Below are 18,059 nucleotides of genomic sequence, written 5' to 3' on the forward strand. Positions count from 1 at the left end.
TTCCAGGGGTTCTGAGGATTAAACAGCCTACTGTATGTGAACATTGAAGTCAATTTTAAAGGTTAATCCAAGTGTCAGTGCCTTCACCTTGGAGTTCTAGCTAAATTTATTTAGCTTTCTGATTCACTGGCCTCTGAAAGTCCAGTGCTCTGCCTAGGGTTTGACTGTAGTAAAACGTCGTGAGATTTCCTTTTGTCAGTGGTTCTGTGATTGTATGTGCTGTTAACCCAGTCATTTCTGTTTTGCCCTTTCAGTAGCTTCCACAATAGAATCCACTCACTGCAAGCATTTTGTAAAGTTCAGTAATTCTATTGAAGATTTAGGGGGTTGGGGTTAGCACACACAAAGCAGGAAAGGGCAGTAAGCCACCTCATTGGCTCTCAGTGTTTTTTCTCTCATCATTTCTTTCCTCTTGCATCGCTCTATTGCTCAAATTCTTTTAAAAGGATGCCTGGCCAAACTGTGTAGCTCCTGTCCCCAAATCCCAATGAGTAATCAGGTGAGTTAAGAGCCTTTTCTCCCCAAATTAAAACCCACTTTCTGCCCTCAGTGAGCTCAAGATGCACATAACACCTTTTTTCTTTCAAATCAACTTTATTAAGGTATAATTTATATACAATTATATGCACCCATTTTAAGTTTACAATTTGAATTTTGACAAATGTATACAGCTGTGAAACCATCCTCTAAGTTAAGATATAGAACATATCATCACAGCAATACAACACTTAAAAGATTATAGCATTTTGAAGGGAACTTTCACTTTCTACAGAATGAATATTTTTTTGTTTATACTTACATCTTACACTTACACTTAGCATCTTTTTCCTACAGGCATTGGTATGATCACTATTTCTGGAGGTGTACCTTTGAGCACATCCACAGTTTTTCCCTTAAGATAAATTTCAAGAAGTGGAATTGTTGGGCCAGCTTACAGTCCCACCAGACATGTATGTGAGAGTCAGTTTTCTCAACAAATATTAGCATTTTTTTATCTTTATCAATTGTGAATTTTAAGGATTGTCATGATAATGAGACATTGTCACTTTCAAAATAGAGTTGTTCAAAATGTTTATTCACTTCTTAGATGATTTTATTTTCTTGCTTATTTTGGATAAGTGGTACATGCAACATGTTACAAAATTCAGCAAAAGAGTACTCATTGAACAATATCTCCCAGCTCCGTGTCCCAGCCACCTAATTCCTTTCCTCAAGGAAATCACTGTTTACTTATACTATTTAAATCAGTTATATTAAGGTTAATTTTTATGAGTTTTTAGCCTGTTATTTTTTATTGGATGCAGTTTCACATAATCTCATATTGCTGGCTTACTTTGTTGGCAAGAACTGAGTTCAGTGTTCATATTTAAATGTATTGTGTTGTTTTAGAGACTCAACCTATCCACACAAAGAGGATGAATTTGACCCAATATTATTGTACATGGGTGTTCTGTCATAATACATCTTCCCCAGTATGTAAATCTGTGCTTATTTCAGTTACATTAAAATCCAAGTTGTCTGGATCATTTCCTCCTCTAGCTTAAGTAGCACAGGACAAAATAATCTGAAATCACAGAATACAAAATCTGCAGAGTTATTTACTCCAGCTTCATCTCTTCAGACTATTCAACTTTCAGCACAAATTGATAGTTTGTAAAATATTAAAGTCTCTAAACTTGTGTAAATTTAGTTTCTTGAGAAATTTCATTTCAAATTATTCCAAAAACTTTTAGGTAGAGGTCAGACTCTTTAATATGACAACCATTCAGTATTGAGGCAATGATCATTATTAAAATTGAAGAAAATGATTATTAGATTATCAAAGCTGCTAGAAGGACATAGGAAACTTAACCTGCTATCTCTGGTGCTTAGTATTTGGTCCTTTTAAGTGTATGACCTATAGTGACAGTATCAAGGCCAAGGCTTTTGAACAGAAGTGTGAAATAGTTTGTGAAGATTGGGTTTGGAGTTTTAAAAAGTTCTTTTTTTCTGCATACTCCAGCCATTTATAGCCAATTTCTGACTCCTTAAAGCCTTAGGCCTACCATTTTTGGAAGTTCTTGAATTTCTCTTTACCCAGTTAATTTTCGTTCCTCTGTGGGTTTCGTCTTAGTAGTTCTGTGGTTGATCTGTTTATTCAACCAGTAAGGAATGTGAGACACACTGTGGTGCTCAGTATTGGGGCTGCAAACATTAGCCCCAGGCCTTGACCTCTAGCAACAAATCTAGATAGGGAAAAAGGTGACAAAGTGTGTAAGGGATGGCTTTCTACAGAAAGTGCACCCCTACTTTCCAACAGTATTTAATAGCATTTAGTCAATTGCTTACTTCTTAATTGACACTTGACTTTCAAGATGGTGGACCTGCTGCTTTTTGTGGCTGAAATAATGTTTTATGGCTCAGATGGCTTAGCCTTACTTCCTAATTCTCTAGAGCAAAATGCTGATCTAAGGAATGTGGAGATGTGTGGTTAGGTATGGTAGGAACCACAGAATCTGAGGCTAGACTCTCTGGGTTTGACTTCTAGCTCTGCCAAATGTTAGCTTGGACAATCTCACTTGACCTCTCTGTTTATCTGCTTAATATAATGAACTTGTTCTAGGGTGTTTGGGAGAATTAGAGTGCAAAAAACAGAGCCTAACATAATACTGAGCCTTATATAGTGATATTGATTACTGTTTTCTGATTTTACAAAGGTGCTGCTTTACCGTAAACAGAAAAAGAATGAACGTCTTTCTAGAGTGTGGAAAAATTATTTGCTGTCTGTGTATTAATCCCACAAGATAGGTAACATTAAATATAACTCTCTTTTTCCCCTCAGAGTTGAAAGATGCCATGGTTCTTTGCTATTCTCTCCAGAATAGATCCTTTCTTATCTTAGCTTCTGATTTACAGGTTTTAACTGAGCCTGGATCACATTCTTGGTTGCAAGAGAATTAGGAAATAAGATTTCACCTCTATTGAGGGAGACGGGAATCCATAAAGGTGTTGGGGGGCGAGGGTGCTGATTCCCAGGCAAGGGTGTGTTAGCTATGAGAGGGCCGAAAGGAATGAGGAATGCCTTCTACAATCCTAACTTTGCCTTAATGCTGCCAGGTGGTCCATTTAGGTGACCATAGATAAGTTTTTCTCTTTCCTACAACAGTTATTTCAAGTTTTCACATTCTTCGTAAGCTCCCAACTCCAACATTGTATACTAAGGAGAGGAAGGGAAAAAGTAATATATGAATGAATAGGGGAATTTTTACCATCGTTTAATAGTAGACATAGACAAATGGTTATAATTACACGTAAGGACCTTAAAATGAATTGTCAACTTAAACAGTTAAAATTTTAAGAAAGAAAAGATACCCCCCCAAACCCCCCACAATTTAGATCATTTCTAATTTAAAAGCAGATTTTTTTTTTAAAAAAAGTACAAGTTCACTGGTTTTTGCTAATGTATCACTCAAGATTCCACTGTTTACTATGCTGAAGTAGGCTTTTAAAAAATTTTCCTAGTTGTCATTTAGGATGAGTACAGAAGATCATCTCCTACCCCAGCTATTAAGTTATCTACACTCAGAATCTACAATATGCAGTGGGTTTTTTAATAATGCCTTAAAGACATGGCACACAGCAATTCCAATAAAGTGTTACTAAGCTAGGTCTTCTCTTTTCATTCAGGGTCCTGAGACATCATTGTCAAATCATTCCTGAGACACAGAGTTCATTGAGACAGACAGTTACATATTCTAATCACAAAAGTCTTATTTTTAATATTTGAGCTAGTTCTAAAGAAAGTTTGGGCAATGAAGCGTTACATCATCCATGAAATTAGGAACTAGAGAAAATGGAGAAGCTTAGCTGCCATGGGTCTACTATTATAATCCTGGGCATTCAAAGGACATTTTTACCACCAAGAATTTCATGAGTGTTTTATGAAGGAATAGTTGATATCATCTTGAGCTGTGATGCCAATATTTGGAAATTTTTCAAAAAAACAAAGAAAAAAAGATGGAGATTTTAAGTCTTTAATTTAAAATTATCTTTCTGGAAAACTTTTTAAATGTCTCTAGAAAAGGCAAGAACATAATAGGTCCCTGATCCAGTCCTGCTGTTTATGTAGTGTCCCAACTCACACCTCCTGTACCTTCTCTAAGACCTTAACAAACCAATTCTAAAATGCATCTTATAAAGACTAATTTTACATATACCTTATACTCACACTGAAATAAACTCCTGGGTGGCGGGGGCAAGGAACCCTGTTTTCCTCTTACTTTGAATTAGTTGATACTGCAGTGCCACGTACAAAATAAGCAATTAGTAAACATTTGTTAGTAAATTCATATTTCAGAGTCACAAGAACATTTTACAGCATAATAGTTTCATGCAATATCAAAGATGGGCAAAATGGTTTACTATGTAATGGATAATTCCAGGTCAAAAAATTACATATACTGGGGCTGGCCCGTGCCTCACTCAGGAGAGTGTGGTGCTGATAACACCAAGACCATGGTTTCGGATCCCTATATAGGGATGGCTGGTTAGCTCCCTTGGGAGAGCGTGGTGCTGACAACACCAAGTCAAGGGTTAAGATCCCCTTACCGGTCATCTTTTTAAAAAAAAAAAAAAAAAAAAAAATTGCATATACCAGTTTTAACATTTTTTCTACTTCATTTATCTTAATAAGATCGTATACTTTTTCTGTTGCCAGTCCAAAAAGAAAAAAGGAAAAAAAGTGACATTTTGGCTTAAATTTACCTCTTTCTGAAGCACTTCTTCATGATTATAAAGGGCTGAAAATAGCTCTTCCTTAACTCCTGTGCTGTTTACTGTCCCTGCCAAACATTTGGCATTTACTGCTCGTATAGTTAATTGTTTTTAACATACACTATTGAGATTAAGAAACAGGCTCTGAAGCCAAACTGAGTAGAGCCCAACAGCCTGGATTTAAGTCTTGGCTCTGCCATTTGCTGGCTTTGGTTATACGGTAATTGGTTACTCTTAGTTTCTCATTTTCTTCATTTGTAAAATGAGTATGAAGATTAAATGAGTTAGTGCAGATAGAGCACTTAAGTCAGTATTTGGCAGTTAGCTTTTATTGTTGCTGGAGCTTTTATTGGCTCTCCGCATATCTGCGAGCAAATGTTTGATAACGCATGTAGTCCCTACTCTTATGGAGTTTACAGATTAGTGGGGAGGTGGTGGGGGGGATAAACAAAGACTACAGTACAACTTGATATGTTTAGTGGGGCAAAAGAATTGGGAGTTAGCAGACAAGGAAATCGAGGAATTCAGCTAGATGGTTCTTCTTCCAGGGACAGTTTGTTAGGATTTTTTCAAATTTTTTTGTCTGTTTTCAGTGATTGTAATAATCTTTAAATGCTATTCTTGAGGTGGAAGTTACCAAGTAACACAGCAGGTATAGTAATTGCTCCCATCGGCTCTGTGTAATACTTAAGCATGCAGGTGTTTATTCACTGAACAAACATTTATTTAGCACTTACCATCATTTACTAACTGGGGTTCCCATCTTCAAGTAGTTTAGGATCTGACAAATAAACCGCAGTTATTGTGCTAGTTATAGTAAGAGGAATGGTGGTAATCTACAGGAAACTGTAAGTATAGGACAGAGGCTTACAGACTATTTCATATCAGAGAAACAACCTGGTCATTCATATTTAGCTTTTCATAAGTCCCTCTGCCTTCCCAAGTCTCTGTTCCTTTTCACCAAACTTAGCAGAAATGTTGATCTGGTCTTGGTTTGAGGGAGAAAATTAGTATGTTAGAAATTTCTAGCCTAAGTCATTTGGCCCCATCTCTTGGTTTTTACTACAAGTGAAATAGAGAGTACCTGTTATACCTATCGTCCTGATTGGAATAAAGCTTTTCAACAAAGGGATACCTTGGTCTAAAATATTATAAGATTTAGTCTTCTGGTACCCAGAGCCTTTGAAATAGCTTCTTCCATTTTTCCTTCTCTGAATCTGTCACCTAAGAAATTGTGAAGTTTAAGTGTGCGAGGGAGCAGAGGGAAAAAGGAGGAAGAAGGAGAGGTGTACCTTGAGAATCATTCTCATCTGATTTTAGGGTAAGCATTTTCAAGAAATTCTCATGGCCCCTGTAGCCTATCTGGGAATTGTAAGCAGTTAGTAGCAAGACTGGCACAGGAAGGGAAAGCAGAAGAGAAATGGAAATTAGCTTAGTTTTGTTTGGTTTGCTTGTATCAGTTTCCTTAAGCTCTTTACGCTTTATTTGCTTTTGGAGTGTAGATCAGGGTAGGCCTTTTTCAAGGACATGTTCAGAATGGTACTAACCTTTGTTTTGATTTTGCAGGAGTGATCATATCGTATAATTTTTAAATACTCAGTGAACTTGGGTAAAATATAACTTTTATAAGCATCAGTTTTTTCATCTGCAAAGGAAAAGGTGTTGAAATAAGTAGATGGTATCTTATGGCCACTAGGGGGTAGTGTGGACTGTAAAAATTAAAATTATTCCTCAATGATTAACCCTTATTTCTTCATGCAGTTGCCTTGTTTGAGTTAATTTTTGCCATTCAACGCTTTTTGAAATTGCTACAAATCATCATTTTCAAACACATTCCTGCAACTGTGGCAAACAGTAACTCTTTTACTCATTCCTGTTATTAGTGATTTCCAGATGTCCTGACATTACTGTATATAGCATTTTCTGAGGGGAGAGTAGTGAAGCTTTAAAGCTACAAAATTTTATCCACTATATGAAATAAGTTATTCGTAATGATTAAGTAGTAACATTACTATAACCTGATTGTCTCATATTTCACTGTCCTTTATAGTAGCTACTAGCCCCATGTGGCTATTGAGCAGTTGAAATGTGGCTGGTATGAATTGATATGGGCTATAAGTGTAAATTACACACTGGACATTGAAGACTTAGTGTGAAAAAGAATGTAAAGTGCATCAATAATTTAATCAATTAATAGTATAATTGATTAATATATTGGGTTAAATATTAAAATTAATTTTACCTGTTTTTACTTTTTAATATGGCTGCTAGAAAACTTTAAATTACATTTGTGGCCTGCATTATATTTCTGTTGGACAGCACTGCTGTACAGAAAAGTACACATTGGCCATTTTTATCTTGGGGTACCTCCAACTGGCCTTATGATTTGTAAGCAAGTAGTGTAGTGAGGAAATTGAGCACAATTTTGGTTCTGTTTCTAATCTCAGCTAGACAGTTTTATTATATTAGGAGATATGTAATAAGACATATGCATTCTTAAAAATCACCATGTTATGCAAAATCATGCAGTAAAATTCAGAGGGCCATGGATAAAGTGAAGTTCGGGGCATGTATTCAAAAATATCCATCGGCGGTAACATTTTAAAACATCCCCTTAAATATAGAAGGTGAACTTGCAGATTCCCTTAAATAGTGAAGAATTGACATTTGTGTTATTAGTAATCTAAAAAAGCCTGTTTGTTAATATTTTAGAATCACTTAAAGATGTAGTGACAGAGGTTGGAGTAGGCAGAGTAGACATCATTAAGGCATTCCTCAATTTTGTAATACTTATTTTTGTGATAATTGGTAGAGTTATTGAATTATCAAGCAGCTCTTGGTCAAGATGAGCTAAAAGATCTACAATTGGTATTATTAGTCCATACACTGCCATTTTGTGTTTCAGAGAATATTCTAAATGAAGAAAACCTAATTACTGGACCAACTTCTCTCTCTCTCTCTCTCTCTCTCTCTCTCTCTCTCTCTCTCTCTCACACACACACACACCTTCTAAGAATATTGTTTACTTATCTAAAAATTTTTTAGTGTATATAATTTAATCATTGCCTTACTGAACGTATGAAACCTTACATCGCTTCAAAGTGATCACAGATTATTATTGAATTTAAGAACGGGAAAATTCTTGGTTAAGAGATTACTTGAGGGCCCACCCTGTGGCGCACTGGGGAGAGTGCGGCGCTGGGAGCGCAGCGACGCTCCCGCCGCGGGTTCGGATCCTATATACCAAAAAAAAAAAAAAAGGAGATTGCTTGAATATTGTGTTGTAGTTTACCATGGTGTGATTCTGGGGTTTGCTCTTCAAGCCCCAATAGATCTGTTGGTAATCAGATCAATTTGATGGGTTTCATTACTTTTTAAAGTATGTGTGGCACGAATTGTAAGCATTCTGTAAGATGAGATACCTTCCTTGAGACTTAATCTTGTTGCAGTTTAAATTGACACCCTGCTCTTTTATGTACTTCATTTTCTACTTTTTAGTAACTAATTTTCTGAACATAGTCTACTATGTTACGGCCTTAAGTTCAGTTTTACTGTTGAGATCTTTGGATTGCTTTTAAACATAGTGGGATTGCAAAATGCAACTAAGAATTATTCTGTTTTCTTTTAAAACAAACATTGTTATTTAATAAATCTTGGAGATTTACCCTGTATTTCATTCTGAGTCGCTTGTGTTTGGCTGTGCCCTTCTTTTGTGATCTCATTTGTCCTTTTCAGTGTTGTTTGATAGTCATAGTAACTCTGCATGAGAGGTAATGTTAATAACTATATAGATGAGAAAGCTGAGACTCAGAGCAATGTGAATTACTTGCTCAAAAACATAGTTAAAGAAGTGAAGCAGTAGGAATTTGAGTCCTTTACTTCTTGACTTAAATAATACTGCACTTCACTGTTTTTCTACCAAAAAATAGTATGACTGGAAGATATTTTACAGTTAACCATGTGTTGAATAGTAGCAGGAAGGATTTTATTTCCTACTCAGTTTTTGCCTTTTTAGGGAAAAAAGTTGACAATTTCTGTGGGTAAGACTTTTTCAGATGCTAGCATCTGAGACTTGCTCCATTTGATTTGGATTTTATTTTTTTACCTCCCACAAGTTATGCTGTGGGTTTGTTTGGGAAATCAACAGTTAGTCAAATAATTATTGCATCTGTTCATTGTGTCAAAATCTATTAGAACTTGAGAGCCTGTAAAAACTATTTTAAAATGTTTTCCACACTAAAAGCATATTCTAAAATTTGTTCCAATTAAATTTTATGATTCATCAGTTCACGTGATGTGTGTAATATGTACATTCTTTAGAAAGAATATCTGATTTTGAGGGTGAACTGAAGATGAGAAAATGAGTGCTATATCTATCTCTGCAGAGTGATTTTGAAGCTATTTTGGGGTATGCTGTTGGAGGCCCTTCTGGGCTTTTCATAGCTTTAAATAGAGCTACTACTACTCTGTGTAACCAGGGAGTGGCGGTTTGGGACTCCTGGACCCTGGCACTCTCTTTTTTTCCCCCAGTCTTCCTCTTTATGGCTTTCTAAAAATATTAGGACCTGGGATAAAACAAAAAGAAAGATAGAGGTGAGGAGAAGTCTTCCTCTTTATGGTTTTCTAAAAATATTAGGACCTGGGATAAAACAAAAAGAAAGATAGAGGTGAGGAGAGATCAAAATTCAAGGAATTTTGCCATCCAGCTCTTTTCTCATTCTTCTACTCCTATTGTTCATCCTTAATATCTTTACTTCTTACTTATGAAGACCATGCTCTAAAAATGTTTTACTATGAGCCTAAAGAACATTTTGCTGAAAGTGGTCCACAGCATTTCAGTTTCTCCCTTGCCCTTGCGTTACCATGATTAAAACAAAACAAAACAAAAAACTAGTCTTGAATTAAAGTACTAAATGTGTTAAGTGGTTTAACACATTTGGGAAAGGATTTGATTTGTAGCTACATCTTATAATGACTATTTCAGTGCATGACTGTGCTGAGAAATCTTTTTTTTAGTATACGCACTGTAGGTTGTAGAATGAAACAGTGTACGGTATATAATTTTTCTTAAGTGAAGGGAGTGTAAATAAAATATTCCCATTCATCGTTTTCAGTACTTAAAAGCTTAGATATAGCAGCATTCTGAACTTTTTTACAACACATGCCTATTCAAAATGTTGGAAATGTATTACTAATATATAAATTTTACCTGCTGTTGTCAGTTTATATGTTAAATGTTAACATTTTACTGGTTAAAAACAAATGTAAGTAAAAGTTAGACTGTTTCTTCCCACACCTGAATGGATCTTTTTGTTTTCCTCTCATAATTCAATATTCTTATTTATTTATTTGTTTGTTTGTTTAATTTATTTATGGTGGTTGGCTGGAAAGGGGATCTAAACCCTTGACCTTCACCATGCTCTAACCAACGGAGCTCACTGGCCAGCCCAACAAGTATTTATGGAACATCTGTGGTGCCAGGCAGTATTGCAAATGCTGAGGATACAGCAGTAAAAAAACAGACTCAAATCCATCCTCTTATGGAGCTTTCATTCGGAACAAAATAAGTGAGATGTGTAGTATGTTAGTAGTGCTGTGGAGCTAAAGTAGGGGAGTGGGGATAGGGGAGTGTGTGGGGTAGGGTGGAATGGGGTTTGCAGTTTCAGCTGTGGAGGCTTCACTGAGAAAACGTGTTTGAATGAAGATCTTAATAGCTTGAGGGAGCAAGCCACATAGAAATTTGGGGGAAAAAGAGCAAGTGCAAAGCCCTTGAGGTGAGAGTATGCCTTGCAGGGTTGAAGAACTATGTGCAAGCCAAATTGGCTAGAATGGGGGTGGGTTGGGATGGGGGAGAATAGCTGAAGATGAGTTAGAGAAGTAGGCAGAGGGAGGGGATCATATAGAGCCTCTAACTGGGGTACGTTATAAGGACTTTGACTTTTTAAAAGGTTTGTGAAAAACAGACCCAGAGGGGAGCGGGTAGCAAGGTCAGAAGCAGGAGAACAAGTTAGGAGGCCATTGCAGTATGTCAGGTGAGAGCTAGTGGTGGCTTGGGTCAGAGTTGTAGCAGTGGAGTGGTGGAAGCAGTCCAGTCATGGGTAGATTTAAGTTTTTCAAAACAATTTGCTGATCAGGTTAGATGTGTGGCACATGAAGGAAAAGGTGGATCAGTTGGAAGGATGACCTTGGCCAGGAGCAGGTTGGGGATGGAGAAGGTGAGAAGTTCAATTTTGGTCATGTTGAGTTTGGGATTTTTATTAGACATTCAAGAGGGGATGTCAGGCAGGCAGTTATGGATAGAAGAGTCATGATCAGGAGAGAGGTCTAGGCTGGATATGAATTAGGGGAGGCTTCTTTGTATACAGAGTGTATGTAGTATTTAAATTCATTAGAATTTAAATTTAAATTACATGAGATCACTAAGGCAATGTGTAGACAGAGAACAAGCCCTAGAACAGAGAGAGCGCTGATGTACTTCGGTGTTGGGATGTTGGGGAGATAGAGAGGAACCAACAAGGTTCCAAAGGAAATGACTACTCAACAAGTGGTAAGAGAGGAAAGTGTGGTGATAGGTATAGTGGATGAAGCCTTGCAAAGAGGAGGGCAGCCAAGCTGGATAAGATGTTGCATTCATGTCGAGTAAGATGAAGATTAAGCACCGGACAATTGACCTCAGCAAGCAGGTAGTAGCTACAGCTGGATTGGAGAAGGTGTTCAAGATAGGAGGGGAGGAGAGAAATTGGAGATGAGCAATTATAGGTCACTTTCAAAGAGGAGCAAAGCAACTGGGCATTAGCTGGTTGTGGGGTGGGGGACCAAAGTCATTTTCTCCCCTTATTGGGAGGAATCACAGTAAGTTTGTATAGTTTTGGAAAAGATCCAATGAAGCGGGAGGACTGATGATTCAGGAGAACAGATGCTGGAGCAGTGTCCTTGAGTATGTGAGAAGGAGATAAAATGTAGTGCTCAAGAGGAAAGGTTGGCCGTAGCCAAGAGTATGACATTTCATCAGTAGTAACAGGAGAGAAGGCAGAACATATGGGCACAGATGCAGGGAGGTGTACAAATGCTACAATGAGCACTTATGGAAGTTTCTGTTTTCTTATGAAATAGGAAGCAGGGCATAGGCCAAAAGTGAGAATGAAGATGGAGAAGTTGATAGTTACTTAGGAGACATGGAGAATGATGGAAAAGACAACTAATGGTATGATTGTTAGGGAGCATTGAGGGTCCCTTTGAGGTTAATCATCAGCTTTAGACTAATCAGCATGGTTGTGTACATTTCTCTATCTATCCCTGTTCAGGGTTCCTAGGCTTGTTCTTATCGACCTTCTTTATTCCATTATATTTTTCAGAGGGAAGATTTTCAGTGGCTTCAAAAACTTAATTTTACCTTTTAAGCAGCTTAGTTTTGGTAGCATTTAGATCAAGTTACTTTACCAGTGTGGTAATCCTAGTGTTATTTTATTTTACTTGAGCTTAAAATCAGTTTCAGGGCCAGCCCGTGGCTCACTTGGGAGAGCATGGTGCTGACAACACCAAGTCAAGGGTTAAGATCCCCTTACCAGTCATCCTTTAAAAAAAAAGATATAAATATATAGATAGATAGATAAAAATAAAAATAAAATCAGTTTCATTAACCTAATGTTATTATCAACACACATTTATTTGTAAACATTTGTAGCTAGAATGTATGATAAGTCCTCAGTATTTTCTTGCAGTTGCATTCAGCTCATTGTAATTATTTAAACGGTCTTTTCTTTGAATTTTGCATTTTGTAAAAGCTAAACAAAAACCCACTAGGAGGTTGGACAGGTTCTTTTATGTCTAGTTCCAGGAGGTAAACTTTCTAATTTTAATTCTGGTGTCTAGTGAAATGACATTTGTTTCACAAATGTGTTTATTTTTCTGTTGTAGGAAACCCAGCGTTTGCTGGCAGAACCAGTTCCTGGCATTAAGGCAGAACCAGATGAGAGCAACGCCCGTTATTTCCATGTGGTCATTGCTGGCCCCCAGGATTCACCCTTTGAGGGAGGGACTTTTAAACTTGAACTATTCCTTCCAGAAGAATACCCTATGGCAGCCCCTAAAGTACGTTTCATGACCAAAATTTATCATCCTAATGTAGACAAGTTGGGAAGAATATGTTTAGATATTTTGAAAGGTAAGTGTTATCTTTATCATCATATGCTGTTTAAAAAATTTCTTCTTTTTCTCTTAAGCATTGCATATTTAGAATGTAAACATCGCAGTCCTGCCTTATATTAAGACCACAGTGGTTTGTGGGAGGGAAGTGCAGCAGTTCTGGTCCTGTTTTGTCATGCTTTATCATTCTGGGCCTGTTGCCTTCATAGATAAATGGTCCCCAGCACTGCAGATCCGCACAGTTCTGCTATCGATCCAGGCTTTGTTAAGTGCTCCCAATCCAGATGATCCATTAGCAAATGATGTAGCGGAGCAGTGGAAGACCAACGAAGCCCAAGCCATAGAAACAGGTATTTCATATTCATTCTCCTTCACACCTCTTGTACTTTTGAAAACAAATTTGTACTACCATTAAAAAAATTTTTAAAACTCTTTGCAAGAAAAAGAAAAGGAAAAAAGTGCATTAAAATAAATTAGACCCTGCTTATAGTATGTAAATGCCTCTTAAAAGATGTTTAAACTCCATCTTATGGCCTGCTGTGGGACCCGCAAATTTAAAGACAACCTATAATTGAGAGATCTTCTTGCATTCTTTTATAACTACATCTAATTTAACAACTACTGAGTGTCTGTCATTCATATAGCAATATTTAAAGATATTTTGAGCTGTTTTTGTAATCCATTTGATTATAGTATACAGTAGTTTATGGCTAGAGTTTGGAATCAACAGGCTTCTTCCTGCTACAGATTTTAACAAAATTAGTGGGGAGAATTATATATATCATATAGAAATGAACTCTTTTCATCCTTTTGAATTTTGTAGAACTTCTAAATTTTATTGCAGTATTTTGGTAATTAGACATATAGAAAATCTTTTAGGCCCTGATCCAGTTTATAGGAAATGGCATAAATTTAAGAAATTATAGTACATTCCCATAATTAACTTAATAGTATTTGTTTGCTGTTCATAGAGTTTGGAAAGTAACATATTGAACTAAGTAAAATAATAACTGCATGTTTGTTTTGTCTACAGCTAGAGCATGGACTAGGCTATATGCCATGAATAATATTTAAATCGATCTGATCAAGTGTGCATCACTTCTCCTGTTCTGCCAAGACTTCTTCCTTTTTTGTTTGCATTTAATGGACACAGTCTTAGAAACATTACAGAATAAAAGCCCAGACATCTTCAGTCCTTTGGTGATTAAATGCACATTAGCAAATCTATGTCTTGTCCTGATTCACTATTGTAAAGCATGAGCAGAGGCTAGAAGTATCATCTGGATTGTTGTGAAAACGTTTAAAAGCAGTTGCCACTCTCTGCTTTTATTCATTTCCCCCATCATGGTTTAAGTATAAAGCACTGTGAATGAAGGTAGTTGTTAAGGTTAGCTGCAGGGGTGTGGGTGTTTTTATTTTATTTTATTGTTTTGAGGGGGGAGGTAGTTTTATTTTAATTTTATGTTTCCTTTCCCCCTTTTTTATGGTGATCTAATTGCATTGGTTAAAAGCAGCTAACCAGTTCTTTAGAATATGCTCTCTAGCCAAGTCTAACTTTATTTAGATGCTGTAGGTGGACAAGCTTGATTGTTTGAACCAAAATGGGAATATTAAACAAACATCACAGCCCTCACTAATAACATTGTGACTTTGCTGTCAAGTGTAGATTCCCCCCTTCAAAAAAGCTTGTGACCATTTTGTATGGCTTGTCTGGAAACTTCTGTAAATCTATGTTTTAGTAAAATATTTTTTTGTTATTCTACTTTGCCTTTTGTACAGTTTATTTTACTGTGTTTATTTCATTTCCCAATATGACAATCGTATTTAAAAATTAAAACTCTGGATCATTCTGTGTTGGTCTTCACCATCTGACAAATGGAATTGCAAGAGGTGGATTTTGCCAGTTTCTTTTCACTGATGAAATTTGTGTTAAGATATTACTGAATGGAGTATTTATAAACTGCCCCTGAGCATGCATAAAACATCAGTATCTGATGACCTTTTTTTTTTTTTTTTTTTTTTTACCTCCTAGAAATTTGAAATTGTTTGTGTTGTCTGATTAGTTAGATGATCATTGTTGCCACAATGTTTGAAAATTATTGTACAGGACAGTCAGCAAAAAAAAGCAGTTTTGACTGATGTGTAGGACTTCACGTTGTGCCACATTTTTGCCTCAAATTTGGGTTATGACCTTTTTCTTGGTTCTTGTCTGAAAACTTCATGTGTAACCACTGGTGTGTGTTGTCACTGATCTGATAATCATTTGGGGTTTGCTGATGCATTTGTGAGTCTTCCTCATAGACCTGTTGACCAAATCTCAAGCAGCCAGCTTGCATAAGTGTCATCAGGAGCATCAAATCCTCACCCAGTTAATGATTTTTGCTTTCTTCCCCCTAGTATTTGCGATGAGACCTCCCTTTATTTTTTAATTTGGTATTCAGTAACGTTTTTCTTCATTGACAGAGTTCCTGTCCTCACAAAACTGTTTCCCACATCTCTCCACAGCTTTCCTGACTCTTGTTATTTTTAAGTCATAAATGTAGCCAGTCAAAAATATGTAACTGTTAACCTTTGGGTTGGAATCTGTGTCTCTTGCAGTTTAAGGTAATGGATATTGTAGCCCACCTGAATTTTCCTCACTCTTATTCTCGTAACTTCTGGAGTTTCTTCAGAACGTGGTGTATTTTATTGTGCTCCTATGTAAGATGAAGAATAATCTATTAAAATTACATTTTCAACATACAAAAGCTTTTGATGACTGGTAACTGGTATCCTTCCAAGTAAATGCATTGCTTGATAACAAATGTTAGTTTAATTCAAAATAAAATTGTTAATAACCCTAATATTATAAATTTTAAAACTATTAACAGTAGTTGTCATAACAATTCTTTGGCTGTTTAGAGGGCATCTTTGACTATAGCTGATGAAACAAAATCCCACTCTAAAAAAATGAACTCCACAATACTTGAAGCAGTTAAATAGAAGTCAGCATTATTTACTGCAGGAAACACTGCTTATGGTTATAGTTAGTGTTACATAGTGATTTACAAATCATGAAATTCCAGATTTAAGTCTATTGCACTACAGAAATTTAATGTAGGATTCTGTTGACTGTTGAATTTGTGAGTCATAGAATTATAGAAGTGGAATAAGTTACTTCATCTCAAATATATGAATTCCTAATTTCATGGCATCACATTTTTTTCCTTTGTGGTTTTGATAAGAGTTCCCATAATTTTGATAAGACTTGCTTTCTCAACCAGTGGGATGGAACAACTTGCCAGTGTGTTGACTGAGCTTTCTTGCCTCTGGGAGAGGCCAAGGCCAAGGTTGAAAACTGGCAGCTACCTCTGGTCTGCGGGCCTGCTTCCCTTTGACCACACAGTATGGTTGATTAAAATATTTCAAATTTGATGCAAACATTTAAAAAATTTGGGAGATTCACGTGAAAATCCAGAATTCTGGTGACTTTTGGATGGTATGAAGATCTGGCAGTTGTGGACCTGACCCACCTTTGTGCATGGCACCTACTGGGAGGAGCTGAGTAGCAGCTACCCTAGGAAGAGCATGCCTCTTACTTAGTCACTCTCCAGTTGGCTGAAGTCCCCTCCCAGCCCACCTGCTCCTTTATATAGTTCTGTTCCCTTGTAAGCCTTTTGACTTTGTAGCCATCGAGCTAAAGGAAACAGTTCATTTACTCTACAAATAAAAATGTTTAATGTGTGCCTACTACTTGTTGGGGATGATTAGGTGAATGAATGGCATGGGGCTTTCCCTTGGGGTCCTTATACTCTAATGGGGGAGGAGGACACATACAAATAGTTGCAATTCTGTCATGGATAAGTTTCATGTACTTGGAGAGGCTGCTCTTCTGGATTCAAGTCACATGAACAGAGCAAGTGCAAAGCCCTGGGAGAGAAGAAAAGAATCTGAACATATGGATAAGTGGCTTCTTGAAAATCAACTCTGCTCAGAGGCTTTTTTGAAATCTTGAGGTGTTGTCAAACTTTATGTTTTGTATTTGATTTGTTGTAGTCTAGTTTGCTGTGATTTGCTTCCGCACTAATTAGCCTTGGTCTTCTCAGAGGCTGCCTAATAAGATCTTGATCTGAAGTATATGGAACTTATTAAACTTTGCCCTAGACTGAGAATGTACTTGTAAAACAATTTCAAAAGTACCATTTAAAAATAAGATTAAATACAAATCAATATATAAAAGCCACTGGTGCTATGGTTTAGCAGTGTTTTAAGGAAAATGAGGAAGGTAATTTGGTGTCCTACGACATTAAAATACAGTTAGCTAAATGGAAATAAATGGTGTCATAGGAACAATAGAATTGGCTTTATTTTTCTATTTGATGTTTCAGGAATCTTTTTTGGCTACTCTAGCCACATCAATTTTTGTTAGTTGCAGTAGCAGAGGTTTAAAATACAACCTTATCTAGAAAAGCTGGCTCCCAATCCCCCCAAAAAAGATAATGTCATGATCATAGGGCACCTAATTCATCTATCTGTTACGAAAAATGTAATATTTCATTGGAATAATGTACTTTTGGACTGGGGGCAACATTTCGTTTAGCTATTTAGCATGCTGCCTATCTTAAGGAATTATATCAGGTTTTATATTTCAAATGACAATAAACACAAAAGCAAAACATGTTGAATGTAATAATTTGAAAGTATAAATAATAAAAATCTATAATCCACCACCTGGGCTGGTGATACTTTATTTTCTTCACTATACACTCACCCCTGCATTCACTTACATTTTATCATTGAAGTTGGGAATTGGATTTGTTCCAAGAGTTGGCTTTGCTATTGGTTTATAGTACAAATTGAGCAAGTTCTCACTGGCTGCCACACTGGGAACTGAAGTAAAAGTTTTCCTAAATGTGGAACTCAAAGAGTTGAGTCCTGCCTCCTCCCCCCAACTTTATCTTTGCCACCTTTGATCTGATCTCATTTCATGAGTGCTTGTTGGTGTGGCATTTTTAAGTGTGTGAATGTAGGTTTGATACCAAGGCAAGCTCCTACTAAATTATGTAATTTTTTTCAGTTTCTGATGGATTATAGAAGCATATAGAACTGCCTGAACATTTAGACTTTATTGTCTCAGAACATCAGCTGAAATCTTATTGTCTTGTAAAGCACATTTTAATGGT

The 18,059-nt window shown here is 36.5% G+C and overlaps 1 protein-coding gene across 1 annotated transcript in view; it reads left to right on the forward strand.

Annotated features, from left to right (window-relative positions):
- Window positions 1-15,644, forward strand: part of UBE2N (ubiquitin conjugating enzyme E2 N) — a 28,192-nt gene extending 12,548 nt beyond the window's left edge. The window contains exons 2-4 of the mRNA XM_063075902.1: window positions 12,670-12,916; window positions 13,107-13,247; window positions 13,931-15,644. Coding sequence (XP_062931972.1) covers window positions 12,670-12,916; window positions 13,107-13,247; window positions 13,931-13,971 — 429 coding nt within the window. The 3' untranslated portion in view covers window positions 13,972-15,644. The remainder of the gene's footprint in view (window positions 1-12,669; window positions 12,917-13,106; window positions 13,248-13,930) is intronic.
- Window positions 15,645-18,059: the final 2,415 nt, after the last annotated feature.

This window comes from Cynocephalus volans, chromosome 12 (genome assembly GCF_027409185.1).
Source record: "Cynocephalus volans isolate mCynVol1 chromosome 12, mCynVol1.pri, whole genome shotgun sequence".
Taxonomy (NCBI): Eukaryota; Metazoa; Chordata; class Mammalia; order Dermoptera; family Cynocephalidae; genus Cynocephalus; species Cynocephalus volans.